This window comes from Ammospiza caudacuta, chromosome 21 (genome assembly GCF_027887145.1).
Source record: "Ammospiza caudacuta isolate bAmmCau1 chromosome 21, bAmmCau1.pri, whole genome shotgun sequence".
Lineage (NCBI taxonomy): Eukaryota > Metazoa > Chordata > Aves > Passeriformes > Passerellidae > Ammospiza > Ammospiza caudacuta.
In genome coordinates, this window is record NC_080613.1 from 9986971 (window position 1) to 9999652 (window position 12682).

The 12682-nt window shown below is 47.3% G+C and overlaps 1 protein-coding gene across 2 annotated transcripts in view; it reads right to left on the reverse strand.

Annotated features, from left to right (window-relative positions):
• The window catches only part of PNPLA7 (patatin like phospholipase domain containing 7), a 135761-nt gene that overhangs the window by 36103 nt on the left and 86976 nt on the right, over nucleotides 1–12682 (reverse strand). For both annotated transcript variants that reach the window (XM_058818113.1, XM_058818112.1), the window contains exon 26: nucleotides 11546–11664. In XM_058818113.1, coding sequence (XP_058674096.1) covers nucleotides 11546–11664 — 119 coding nt within the window. The remainder of the gene's footprint in view (nucleotides 1–11545; nucleotides 11665–12682) is intronic.

Below are 12682 nucleotides of genomic sequence, written 5' to 3' on the forward strand. Positions count from 1 at the left end.
AGCTGTTCCTTGTACTGGGGTGAGTGGACATTGGATGTTGTTTATGTTTATGAAGAGCTACATGGAGGAAAGGTGACAAGGAAAAGCCTCCTCTTTACACCAACAGCAGCATTTTTTGATGTCTTTTGTGCCTGATCCTGGCATTGAGTGGTTCAGTCACTGGCTCAGAATTGGAGCAAGTCTGCTACAAGTTGCAACTGGACTATCTCCAGTTGGCACCTTCGAGCTCTTGCAGCAGCAGCAATATACCCAAACATTGCTTTGAAATCTAATTCCAGTTATATCTTTCCAATAACATTATTTCCCAGCCTTCCTGACCATAAAACTTCTCAGAATCATAAATCAGCCAGAATTATTGCAGTGATTTTCTGCCAGCTCCAAAGGAGCACAGCACCCTGATCCCTGCAGTTCTACGTGAGCCCTTACAGGGAACTTTCCAATCCTGACAACATTAATGAACTGTTAATCAACTAAGCACCATTTCTAAGGTAAATAGAGGGAATAACCCCACATTACTGGGTTCTCATGCTAACATCCAACAACCAGCAGGATCTCTCCCAGCAGCTGCCCTGGAGGAAGCTTTTTCCCTTCCACAGCCCACACATATTGATCCAGAGACCTGAATTTTTCTTGTCTTCCCCTCCATTAACAACAACCTCATTCCATTCTCCCACTTAGCTTTGCCCTCAGATTCCCAAAAAACTCCTCAAGCCAGAGCTCAGGAACCATTTCCCTGTGGCCTTGCCATGCTGCAGAGATCACACCCTGTGCCAGGCAGGCACAAATGGCAGAAAAAGCATCTCCTACTCATCACAAGCCCAGTGAAATCCTCTTCCTGCAAGAAAATCCAAACACAATGTCCTTTTATAGCCCTGATCTTGTTTCTGCTTTATACACTAACTTTAGAACAAGCTTTAAACAAAGAGATTTGTGCCTGACACAGAAATAAATGAGCAAAATGTGTTCAGCCCTTCCAGGAGAGCTGTCAGGGCTCCCCAGCCCTGGGGTGGGAAGGGATACAGGAGGAAGGCATTGGAGGGGAGGAAAAGCACAAAATAGCCAAAGTAAATTATAAAATGCACCAAGGTTTTTGTTTTCTGATCCCAGCTGGCTTGGAGAGGGGCACAGGAGCAGGGAAGTGGCTGAATGACAAACTGTACCCACTTGGGGATGACACAAAATCCTGTCCCCTGCTCTGAGCCAAGAAACAATTCAGTTCTCATCTGCAAAGGAAGATAATTTCTTTGGAAAACAAATATATCCTCCTTCCCCACCCCTCTGAGACATTTATTAAAGCCTTGCAAGAGCCCATTCTGAGCACAACATCTGGAAGCTGCAGAAATAAGACCAAAGCATTCAGGGAATAGAACTGAGAATTTACTTTTTCTTAACAGGAAAGCTCACCGCCCAGGTAGGGCTGGACAGAGATTCTCTAAAATCACAGCAATGCAAGAACCATACTCCTGAAAGCACAGGGAGAGCCTGGAGAGCTTCACAGCTGCTCCATGGGAAGTGAACACAGCCCATGATTTTACACCAGATAAAAAAGGTGGAAAACCAGCAACAAGAGCTGACCCACAACTCCACCACCTCCTTGTTTAATTTCACCTGTTTATCAAGGCACTGCTGTGAATAAATGAGTTTGGTGGGAAAGACTGGAGATCAGGACAGGAGAGTCCAACTAAACCACGTGCTTAATTAATTTTAGGGGTTTTTTAAGCAATACCTTTGAAGTTGATTACTCCCAAGCTCCTGCTGCTTGGAGAGTTTAGAGAAGCTGTTATAACCTTCAACCTCCTGGCAGATGGGAGCAAATGAGCAATTACAGAGGTGCTGCAGATGGGAAAAGGAAAAATCAGATCATTAAGCATTCCGTGGGTGCCAATCCATGTGATTTTGTGGGCACGTGATGGCCACACTGCTCCACAGCTCTGTGAGCAATTGGCATTCAGGTCTGGGACTCTGGGAGCAGGCACAGGCTGTGCCTTTCCCCAGCTGACAGAGGCAGAGCTCTGAACCCTGCACAAACACGATTTAACCACGATGAGCACACCCAGGATGGTCCCTCCCTGCAGAAATCCCAGCAGAGCCTCCCAGAGCAGTGAGGCTGCAGCTCTCCCCAAGCATCTGCAAACACAGAGCCCCAGGCCCCACAGGAGCTCCAGCCTTGTCCCAGGAGCTTTGCTCTACAACAGCAAATAAACTCACTGATTTATTTTTAGGGGTTGTTTTCTGTTTGTTCAAACAACCTAACTAGGGCTGACCTGGATAAGACTCAAATTAGATACCCAAACGTGAATTATCATCATCTTCTCCAAGCAGGAGCCCACCTTCCTTACCTTACTCCTCTGGCCTTTCCAAAGGAGCAGCACAAGTAAAACAACAAGTCAAAGGTGCAGTTTTATCTTTATAAAGAGTTTTGCTGCTTCTCTGTTATTTTACCTCCTCAATTTCAGAATTTCTGCTGGTTAGAGTGACTTTGAGATATGTACCAGTCTCTTTACTCAGCTTGGTGCTTGAAGAAGGAGTCAAAGCTCTTCAGTTCTCACTTTTAAGGTTGTTTATTGTATCTTATCTATAAAATACTTCTTCTTGTCTAGCTGAGGTTTGCTCAGCAAGACAGTTTAAGGCACTTTGCTTGCTTTCAGGGTGGTGTTATGTATTTATACTAAAAGCTACAATATACAGTGTTTACAATTACTTTTAATACTCATCACTCATGTTAGACAGTGAGCTTCTACTCTAATCTAAAAGTGCCAACATCACAGCAGAAGATTGAGGTTAAGAAGAAGAAGGAGAAAGGCTGGACATGCTCCGATTCTTCTATTTTGTTTTTTGAACTTCTATTCTAAAATCTTTAAAATTTACTTTTTCACTTTGTGATAAATTCACTGTCATTCTACTTAAATTGTTGTGGCTTGTAAATTTTCATATAAAGGTTGGTAATTGGTTTTTTAAAGGGTTAAATCAAAGGCATAGGGATCTTGGGCTTTGTGTTAAGGTCTCTGAGCTCTTTGGGTTGGGTCTTGAGCTTTTTAGGGCAGCTAGAGGAATTTTTGGGGTTCTCACACCTGAATATTGCCCTGGAAGCAAATCTAGGTTTTGAAAGATGCTGGGAATCCAGAAGCCTGACTCTGGAATTCAGCTTTCCCTCTGGTTTATCTGCACATGGCAATGGATGCTCCACTCATGCACACACACCCAGCACAGGACACTTCCCTGAGCACCTGCAGGAGCAATCCCAAGCTCTGAAACCCCCCATGCATCAGTCTGAGCCCCAAAAAGGGATATCACACAGAGAAACTGCACCCCACTGTGCACTGAGGTACAGACATTTATCTACACACCAAAACCCATAACACAGGTCACCAAAAGCCTCCAGAATGCCCCCAGCCAGTCCAGGCTGGCCATGAAGTGGAAAACTGCAAAGGCCACAAGGATTAACCTCAGAGCTGCCAACTTTCTGCCTCTCCAAAGTCTAAAGACAGACTGGCCTGGTGTACAAAGGGATTACTTTGAAGAGCAGGAACTGGAGGAAAGATATTTAAAGTATTCAGAGGTTGCAGTGTTGTTTTTTTTTTTCCATGACACACAGCAGATTGAGCCCCTTTTGTACCATTTTGATACTTCCCTGCTGCAGAAATCCTGCTTCCTCAGCTGTTACTGGGCACTGACAGACTGCACAGCAAGCCTGATTCTTCCATTTAAACCCAGAGAAGCAGCATTTTTCAAGCTCCTTTCATATCTCTGCTTAATTTGCTGGAACTTCAGAGCAAGATCAGGATGAGGGATGGGATCCTTTTAGCAGCACATATTCTTCAGGACCTGTCTTGCTAGAGGAGAGGAAAGCACAGCCCTGATGTGCCAGCCCAGTACCTCCAGCAAGCACTTGGAAATGGAGCAGGAATTTCAGGGATGCTGCCTGACTGCATCAGGGGGAGAGAAAGAAAAGAGAGAAAAAAACTCCTTGCTCTTGTCTCGTGTAAGTGGCAATGAGGAAATGGTGAGAACCCAGTGCAGAAGAGCCCAGCCTGTGCCAGACAGCTCCATCCAGGGCTGCCAGACACCAGGCTGGATGGAGACAGGGATCTTGGCCAGCCACCAGCAGAGCCCAGCACCCAGAGCCCCCCTGCCAGGGGAGGCAAAGACACCCCCAAACCTCCACACAAACCCTCAGCAGCCCCTCCATAAACACTGACCATGGCACTGCACCAGCCAGCCCAGGGGCTCACCTGGGCACCCTCTGCCTGCTGGAGTGAAGAGTCAACCCCATCAGAATAACTGGATGGCACGATGGTTTCAAGCAAATTCCCCACACACATCCAACCCAGGAGGCAGCAGCAAAAATTCATTTCCATTCTGAGATAACACCATCCTGCTGGAATCCCAAACAACTCCTCCTGGTGATGGTTTGTGTTTCTCTTCCCCCTAAGTGTCCCAGAGGCATTTCAGAGCTCCAGAGGGTGACCTGCCCATGCCCACAGTGTGGCTCACCAAAGCTCTGAGGCTTTCAGCCATTCCCTCAACCCCTCAGCCCCATCAATTCCCTGCCTGTCCCTTCTCCCCAGGGACTGAACCCTTCAGAGCTGCCAGAGGCTCCAGGAGCACCCTGGAGAGGCTGGAGCTGCCCTTCCAAACCTCTCCTAGCCAAGGGCACAATGAACAATGGCTTTAGCAACAGTTTTGTTCCATAATTTACTTCAGAACAAGCATTTTCTCAGGCTGTTTTCTGAGCACTTCAGGAAAAAACACAACCCTGCATCCAATTTTTCTACATCTCAAGCTGCCAGCTCCGTGTCCTATGAATTTTAAGCACTGTGAGGCAGACACTCCAAATGAAGGGGATACCTGTGCCCCATTATAAACCACTGGAAACAACATTAAACATTGCCATGAATAACCTATTTGCAAACCTGGTGCAGCCTGAAGCTCACTGCATGATTTCAAAGCCAAGTGTGTTTCTGTTGACACACAGAGACACACCAGGATGGCAAAAAATTGCCATTTTTCACAATAGGTGAAAATCTCACCGTTTGTGAGAGGACTTGAAAGCAAAGACTGAGAAAGGAACTAAAGGGCAGATGTAAAGAAGACAAGAAGGAATGAGTGTGGAGTAAAAACAGTGCAAAGAAACTGAGAAATCTCAAGGATTGGATGTGTTAGAAAGGGAAAAGAGACTTGCAGACTGGCAGACACAGCCAGGTGGGAAAAAAAAAAAAAAAAAAAAGGGAAAATATGTTGTGTATTATCTAGATAGAAATGGAGGAGTGGAGAAGTTCTCAAGATATTTCTTTTATGCTCCAGCACAAGGAACTGGTCATGACAGCACTTGGGCTCCAGAGACCCCAGATCCCTCCTGGTGCCCCTCACCAGACTCAGTCCATGTTAAGTCCTGAACCCAGCAAAGGAGCTGAAAAACATTTACTGTGTCCCAATTTATGTGAGGAACATCAGGAGCCCAGGAAACTCCCATGGGATTTTCTTTCATCCCTTCTGTAATCTCTACATTGAGTGTCTTTAGGATCCCACAGGGGAAAGCACTGCTCTGTGTTTCTGGCTGTGTTTTCCAAGTGTTCTCTGGAGCTGCCTCCTTCAGGCAGCAAATTCCTCCCCTCTCCTCCCTCACACCCTGAGTTCACATTGTCTGCCTGCCTCTGGTCAGGTTTAATACTTTAAGAAAGTAACTGCCCTCATGTTTCCAGTTCCCTCCCTGTATTTGAGGTTCAGTGATCAATCTTAGGAGCCCACCAGCTCCATCCCAAGTTCTGCAGCTCTGCAGTGGCAGTTTTAAACAACATCCATGCACACACTTCTCCTCCTGATAGGGGTAAAAAGCCTCCTATCATCAGTTACCTGTCTTAGGTGAGGAATAAGAATTAATCTTCCTTAACTGCTGGAACTGATTCCAAAGCACCTGCACCATAAAACCTCAGAGTGTCCCCGGGAGGTTCTGTTACTGCCCAAGACTGAACCCCAGGGTTTCATAACCACAGTACAGGAAAAGGAGCTGCAGCCTGGGAAGGGAGCTGTCAGCCCATGGGAGCAAATTGTCCATGTCAAGGACAGCACTTTGTCATTGGAGCAGCATTTCCACCTCAAATTTCAGCTTTTCATTCTTCAGATGTTGCATTGCACACTGGAAGCTGGGCTATGAGGTGTCAATTCTCCCACTGGCCCACCAGGCAGCCCCCTCCACCCCTTGGAGCCAAACCTTGGTCCTGACCCAGGGGCCATCACCTTTATTAGGCCCTAAAACCCCCACTAAGCTTTGATATTTTCTCTGCAGTCTCCCCTGTTTTCCCTCCTGTGTTTCTCTCTGCCTTTGTGGACCATGGAGCAGAAGATGACATTGCACAAGGGATCTCAGCTCTTCTCCACAGCAGCAGTGCTGAAAACAGAAACCCATGCTGCAAAACCTTCCCATGCTGCCACTTGACCTTGGGAGAACTAAACACAGCCCCAAAAGGCAGAGGTGCTATTTCCACCCTCCTTTCCTTGCAGCACATTCCTCAGTCATTACCACTGTTACATTACCACATTACACTGATGAGAATTTAAATGCTCATTAATTCTGTCAGCTTGTCAATTTTTCCTTAACAAATTCAAGCAAGGGAAAGAACAGTGGCTTCATGACTCCTCTCAGGAAAAAAAGTTGATGAGAATTTCACAGGAGACAAGAAAGAAATTTCTTTTACCTGCAGTGACCTTCTTGCCAAGCACCACACCTGCACCATGCAGTGCAGAAGTGAAAGTTTCTCAGAGCTAAGATGGCAAAATCCAATTAAGGAGGAGGCATTGAGCATCTAAGTAACAGGGTAAGCACCAAACCCTGCCTGTTACCAGCTAGTATGAGAAAAGGACAGAATTAAGAAGCAGCTGCCCTCAACCAAGATGGGATGACAAGGGCTTTGCTTTAAGGCTCCTCTCCATGTTAGAGTAACAAACCAAACAGAAAAACAAATCAACCCCCAAAACCTGCTGGTGTTTTCATTAATCATTTCTGACTCCACACATGAGCATACTGCAGATTCAGCTTCTGCACCCTGCCAGCTCGGCCAGCACTTCACTGCTGGCTCTGGAATTAAACTGCTGTGTCACCAGCCATGGAGCAGCAGCACCAATCCCTGTGCCTGCTGAAGGCAGCCAGAGCTCCCCAGACAACCTGGGCAGGAATATCAGATCTCACAGCACAGCACTAACTTGTCTTAAAGTGTTTTACATGGGTACATCAGGCCATCAATCCCAAAGCTGATTCCTCTTTTAGCAGGCTGGAGCGGGGGAAGCAGCACAGGGTTTGTTCCTAGGCAAGAGCTCCTCACCTCCCAGCCACACTTGCAGGCTAAAAGCACCAACAGGCAGAAAAGGAACATGATCTTCTCAAGTTCTCAAAATCTGTTGAAAGTTTTTCCTTATGGTGTGTTGGGAGCTTTGCATCATTTCTTTTCTGCCCTGATTGCTCAGAACACAAAGGGGCAAAACCCTCCCAAGTAATGCTGCCACACTGAGCTCAGCTTCCAAACAGAAGCTCCTGGAGATGCATGTGAGTTTCCACCACATCCCACCTGCTCCTTGCTTGCCCCCCTGTACCTGTGCATCCCTTCCAGGCACTGCATGCAGCTCTGCCATCCTGCCTGTGCCAGGGCTTTGGCAGGACAAACAAATTCCTTGTGCCTTCCTGCAGAACAGATCAGTGTCTGGGCAGAGACAGGAGGAAGGATTGACAGTTTTTACTCAAAGTTGCCTGAGTGAGCTGGAGCTGCAGCCAAACCTCACAGCCACAGCAAATCCTCCATGGTTTATTCTCCCTGCAATCCCAGAGTCAAACCCAGAGTGCAGAGAGCAAACGTGATCTCCTGAGAGCAGAACAATGGAGATCTGCCTCTCAGGGACTCCCCCAGCCTCTTCACCCCTGGGTAAAGGCATTGAATAGCAAGATAAAGCCAGGCTTTAAGGAGCTCAGCAGCAGCCCATGAGTGACCAGGTGCCTGCTTTTCCCTCTCTAAGAGCCTGGAGTGTGAGCACCCTGCACGTGGCACAGGCTGCAGCAGCACAGACAGACACAGGAGACAACAGGAATGTTCATCAGACACAGAGATCCCATAACAAAAAGGGCAGAATTTGCTTCTCCTACACTGCTGCTTTTATCTTCCCTTTCCAGAGGGCCAGAGCTGGAAACAAAGGAAAGGCAGAAAGGACAAGTTGCTGAAATAAGCCACTTCACCGAAATGAAATGGTCCGAGCCATATCTGTAGAGTCAGCAAGAAAAAACTGTGTGCAAAAAAACCCAGCTACTTGACACACCAAGTGCTGAGGTGAGATAATAAGTTTGAGAAGAAAATTAAACAGAAAGAAGAGAAATTACAAGATGCCCTGATGAAATATCTAAAAATATGCTTTGACAGCAGCTCCTCAGGAGAGGTTGAAATGCTCAGGGTGGGATGTGCAGGGACAGGAGTAAAGATCCTGTGGGTCCCTTCCAGCTCAGGATACTCTGTGATTCTAAACAGCTCAACACATTCTTCTCCCAAAGCCTTAAGGATTCCCAGATAGTTCTGTAATTATTATTTACTCCCTAGAAATTTTAGTTTTCAAACATCTTTGCTGAGACAACCACAGCTAACCAGAGAAGGGGTGGGCTGTGCGTGGGAGGGCTAAAGGTCAGGACAATTATTTATGGAAGGTTTATGCCTTTGTTGCAGGGCTTGATGTGTCATTATTCTTGCAACTCCACCTCAGAGGTATTAATTTCCTAAACCCAAATCCCCTTTCCTTCCCTCAAACTCCACAAGGTTTCTATCTAAAATTAAGTTAGTATTTAACAAAAGCAAAGCACTGTAATTTTAGAACCATATCACTTCAAGTTGATTTATTTTTATGCTGGTAGGAGAAAGAAAACCTTTAGATCCTACGAGCCTTTTGTCATGACAAACCACAACGATAATTACTGGGAAGCTGCTCTTGCTAAAACCTGTCACTGGGAAGCCAGACAAACATTCCCAAAATAACAACTAAATAATTGATATTACTGGAGTCACAGAACACAATGCCTTGAACAAATACCCACCAGCCAGCCCCTGTCACTGTCACCTCTCCCTGCCTGTGTGACCTGCATGGTTCCTGCTCTGAGAGCAAGGTGGGAGGATATTCATGTAATTATTATCCAAAGGCCGTCAACAGTCTGTGCAGAGACCCACAAAGACATTCTCAGTCTGACTGTGCTTTAACCACAGGATGATTTTAAGTACCTAATCTAATCTCTTGAAATTCCCTTGTTAGTAGAAATGGGCAATCTAAGAATTTATTTTGCCCTTCCAAAGGCAGAGGTTCAGAGTAATTCTGAATCTTTACATGGTTAAGAGCAATTTTGTCTTTTCCCCAGTCTTAATTATATTCTCACTTCGAAAAATCTTTATCTAACCACAATTTAGATGATTATTTAACGACCAGAACAGCATTCTGTACCTTCCCAGGGAAAACACAGTGCTCACACCATCCCTGTGCCAGCCTGGAACCCCTGAACAAGCATCTCAGTCTGTGGCATAGAAAGTGTTTCAGAGAAGGAAGAAACATCCCATTTATTTAAATATCCCATTTATCCACTCTGCCCTTAATCCTCTTCAAGTCCTCCCCATTCAGGATGCAGAAATGAGCAGAGAGACGGCTAATGGCCCATGGCTCCTTGCTGAATGGGTGATGAGCATCCAGAGACCCCAAAGCCAACACAGCAGCAGAGCAGCTTTGCAGAGAGGGACAGCACAGGACCAACACAGTGACCCTGCTCCTCCTTACCTGGGATCCTGCACCCCTGCAGGTGGGAGCTTGCAAATTAAGTAGTAGAATAAAAAGAAACAAAAAACAAACAAAAAAAAATAGTTTGGCAAAAATTACAGCAATGTTAGAGAAGGAAGGAAGGGAAGGAGCAAAATGTGCTGCCAGCAGTACAGGAGTGCACATATTTAGCATGACACAGGCTCTGGTAGAGGCAGAGATATCAGCTGGGAACAAATAACAAAGCACAAATGCTCTCTATCAGTGGATGAGAAGCCTCCTGAGATACTGAGATAAAACAGAAGCTCCCCTCTGCTGTTCTGCTTTGTGTCTCCACAGGACAGAGCTTGTCTCAGAAATGAAATCCTGAAAACCAGCCCAGGTGAGGGGCTGTGAAAGGGAGCAGGATGAAGGCACCTGTGAGACACTGGAGGAACCAGCCCTGGCTGTGTCAGCCCCAGTGACTGCTCAGGAGGAGCTGGCACAAAGGAGCTCCAGCCTTCCCTGCAGCCACGGCTCCCCTGAAGCACGCGCTGGCCCAACGACAGAAACGTGATATTTCTGTGCTCTTAAACAGACAGACTGCGTGCAAATTAGGGGGTTTATTTTTCTGAGAGCTGTATTTCAAAGCACTCCTTTAAAGCAGGGCTTCAAGAACACAGGGATGGAGACAACGAAGGCGGCGCTCGCTTGAGACAAAGGGCGACTCGATTCTGTCTCAACAGAAAACTCTCCAAGTAACAAAGGATTCCAAAGAAAATGCCAGCAGTAATTTATTTCTAAAGCTCGCTGGGGTTTCAGATGGAATTCTAACAGAGTGCTCAGCACACACCCTGTCCTTGTGTCTGCAAAAACACACCCTTCCTGTAAGGTAAGGCTGTCAAAGTGTATGGGTACCTGGGGGTTTGGATGATTATAAAGATGAGAACATTCTCCATTAGAGGACATAATTCCTCTTACTGCTCAAACTTTGAAGAGCTTTGAAATACTGTGAGCCATTTCCTAATATAAGAATCCATAAGGGAAAAAAATCCAAAGTGTAGGCCAAGAGAAAGAAACGTCATCTTTGGTGCCCTGGTCACCTCCTGGTATTAAACCATTATGAGAGGCCTCAAGAGGTCACAAACACTCATGTTCCTTCTGCAGAAGTTCTGCACAAACCCCCACAGCAGGCTAAGTCTGTGTCATTCCTCAGTGTCTCCTCCCACAAATGCTGCCTGCAGAGCAGTGCTGGTGTCCCAGGATCTGTTACCCTGAGGGATCTGCCCCAGCCCAGGGACAGCTCTTGGATCTGGGATGCACCAGCACAGAATCCTAGAGTGCTTTGGATTGGGAGGGACCTCAGAGCCCATCCTGTCCCACATCATGCCATGGGCAGGGGCTCCTTGCCCAGCCAGGCTGCCCAGAGCCCTGTGCAGCCCATCCAGGATGCCCAGAGCCCCTGCAGCCCTGCCAGGATGCCCAGAGCCCTGTGCAGCCCATCCAGGATGCCCAAAGCCCTGTCAGGATGCCCAGAGCCCCTGCAGCCCTGCCAGGATGCCCAGAGCCCTGTGCAGCCCGTCCAGGATGCCCAGAGCCCTGTCAGGATGCCCAGAGCCCCTGCAGCCCTGCCAGGATGCCCAGAGGCCTATGCAGCCCATCCAGGATGCCCAGGGACCTGTCAGGATGCCCAGAGCCCCTGCAGCTCTGCCAGGATGCCCATCCAGGATGCCCAGAGCCCATGGAACCCCTCCAGGATGCCCAGAGTCCCAGGACAATGCCCAGGACAATGCCCTACCTGGCCCCTCCGCCGCCCAGCACCAGCGCGATGGCGTTTCCCGTCAGGACCCGGGCCAGGCGCGAGAAGTCAGAGTGACGGTCTGGAACCTTCTGGAACACACGTTCATACATCTCCACCTGCAGAGGAGAGCCAGGCACGGTCACTGCATGGAGAAGACAATGCTGAGAGGGGACCTCAGCCCTGTGTGTCCCTGTGTGCAGGGACCAGGCTCTGCTCTGTGGGGCCCAGCAACGGCACCAGAGGAAGAGGCAGGAGGTGATGCCCAGGAGTTCCACCTGCACAGCAGTAAGAATTTCTTTCCTGTGCAGTCACCAAGCACTGGACAGAGACCAGAGAGGCTCTGAGATCTCCCTCACTAGAGATTCTCCAAGCCTGTCTGGACACCATCCCAGTGACTGCTCCAGGGACCCTGTTGAGCAGGGAGGTGGGACTGAAGGAGCTCCAGTGGTCCTTTCCAGCCTGAAGCTGTCAGTGATTCTGTTACAGCTCTTCTTCAAAGGAACAGAGGGCTGTGAAACACCCAAACAGTTCTAGTGGCCTCTCTGAGTCTTCTATAGCTGCTGGGGGTACTACAGAATTTCCTATAGAGCTTCTTTGTCACAGACATGTTTTATGAAAAATCCTTTCCTTAGGATTTTTTCTCCTGAGAATCTGAGAGGCCTCAGGAACAAAATGTAAATGGTTATCTGCTGCTGTGGAATGCAACAGGTGCATCTGTGATTGGCCTCATGTGGATGTTTGGAATTAATGGCCAATCACAGTCAGCTGGCTCAGACTTGCTGGTCAGTCACAGGATTTTGTTATCATTCCATTCTTCTTCTTAGCTGGCCTTCTGATGAAATCCTTCCTTCTATTATTTTAGTATAGTTTTAATATATAGTTTACTTTTAATATAATATATATATATCATAAAATAACAAATCAAGCCTTCTGAAACATGGAGTCACATTCTTGTCTCTTCCCTGGGACCCTGTGAACACCATCACATTTCTTTGCTTCCTTAACAAGGATTTAAAGTTCTTGGGAAGCATCCCAGACTGCCCCTGCCTCATGTTTAGCACAGTTTTGGGAAGCACAAGGATGCTCCCAACAAGAAGGACTCTCCTATGGCCTGTACACACCTTTCATTGGGAC